The sequence below is a fragment of the Nicotiana sylvestris genome, chromosome 6, assembly GCF_000393655.2.
Source record: "Nicotiana sylvestris chromosome 6, ASM39365v2, whole genome shotgun sequence".
Classification (NCBI taxonomy): Eukaryota; Viridiplantae; Streptophyta; class Magnoliopsida; order Solanales; family Solanaceae; genus Nicotiana; species Nicotiana sylvestris.
In genome coordinates, this window is record NC_091062.1 from 175,981,308 (window position 1) to 175,982,583 (window position 1,276).

At 43.9% G+C, this 1,276-nt stretch overlaps 1 protein-coding gene across 1 annotated transcript; it reads left to right on the forward strand.

The window, feature by feature from the left end:
• The first annotated feature begins 467 nt into the window (after positions 1–467).
• LOC138871725 (uncharacterized) lies at positions 468–944 on the forward strand. Its single transcript, XM_070149623.1, has one exon. It carries the CDS (start codon positions 468–470, stop codon positions 942–944), a length of 477 nt encoding a protein of 158 aa, XP_070005724.1.
• Positions 945–1,276: the final 332 nt, after the last annotated feature.

A 1,276-nucleotide genomic window follows, 5' to 3' on the forward strand; every position in this document is an offset into this window, starting at 1 on the left:
CACCTATGACTAGATTGACCCAGAAGGCTGCTCCATTAATTTGGTTCGATGATTGTGAGGCAAGCTTTCAGAATAGACAACTTTGACCACAGCACCAGTTCTAGTGTTGCCTTTCGGTTCGGGGATGTATACAGTTTATTGTGGCACTTCACGCATTGTCTTGGGTTGTGTATTGATGAACGAGGGCGAGTTATTGCATATGCTTCACGTCAGCTAAAGATTCATGAGAAGAATTACCCTATGCACGATTTGGAGTTGGTCGTGATTGTTCATGCTCTTAAGATATGGAGGCATTATCTATAAGGGGTATCATGTGAGGTTTATACTGATAATCGCAGCTTACAACATTTGTTCAAGTAAAGGGATCTTAATTTGAGACAGCGTAGATGGCTTGAGTTACTGAAGGATTATGACATCACCATCCTTATCATCCAGGCAAGGCAAATGTGGTCGTGGATGCCTTAAATATGAAGGCAGAGAGTATGGGTAGTTTGGCATTCATTTCAGCAGAGGAGAGGCCACTAGGTTTGGATATTTATTCCTTAGCTAACAGACTTGTGAGGTTGGACATTTCAGAGCCCAGCCGAGTTCTCACATGTGTTGGTGCCCAGTCTTCATTATTTGGGCAGATCAAGGCTCGGCAGTTTAATGATCCGCATTTGGCAGTTTTCAAAGAGTCGGTACTACAGGGTGGTGCTAAGGAGGTTTCTATTGGCAAGGATGGTGCTCTACGACTCCAGTATCACCTATGTGTTCCTCACGTCGATGGCTTAAGTGAGAGGATTCTAGAGGAGGCACACAGTTCTTGGTATTCTATTCATCCAGGGGATATGAAGATGTATCGTGACCTGAGGCAGCATTATTGGTGGCGGCGGATGAAGAAAGACATAGTTGAGTATATGGCTAGGTGCTTAAATTGCCAGCAGGTTAAGTATGAGCACTAGAGGCCATGTGGCCTACTTCAGCAGGTGACTATACCTGAGTGGAAATAGCAATGCATTACTATGGACTTCGTAGTCGGTTGCACGGTGTGATTATTTCCATCATATCAGATAGAGGCCCTCAGTTCACTTCACATTTCTAGAGAGCCGTACAGAGTGAATTGGTGACACATGTAGAGCTCAGTACAATATTTCATCCATAGACTGACGGGCAGTCACAATGGATAGTTCAGATATTGAAGGACATGCTAAGAGCATGTGTGATTGAATTTGGAGGACAATGGGATCAGTTCTTTCCTTTGGCCGAGTTTGCTTACAAACAACAGTTATCAGTT

Coding starts and splice junctions, on each gene's coding strand:
- LOC138871725 (XM_070149623.1), top strand. CDS start 468: ATGAAGGCAGAGAGTATGGGTAGTTTGGCATTCATTTCAGCAGAGGAG.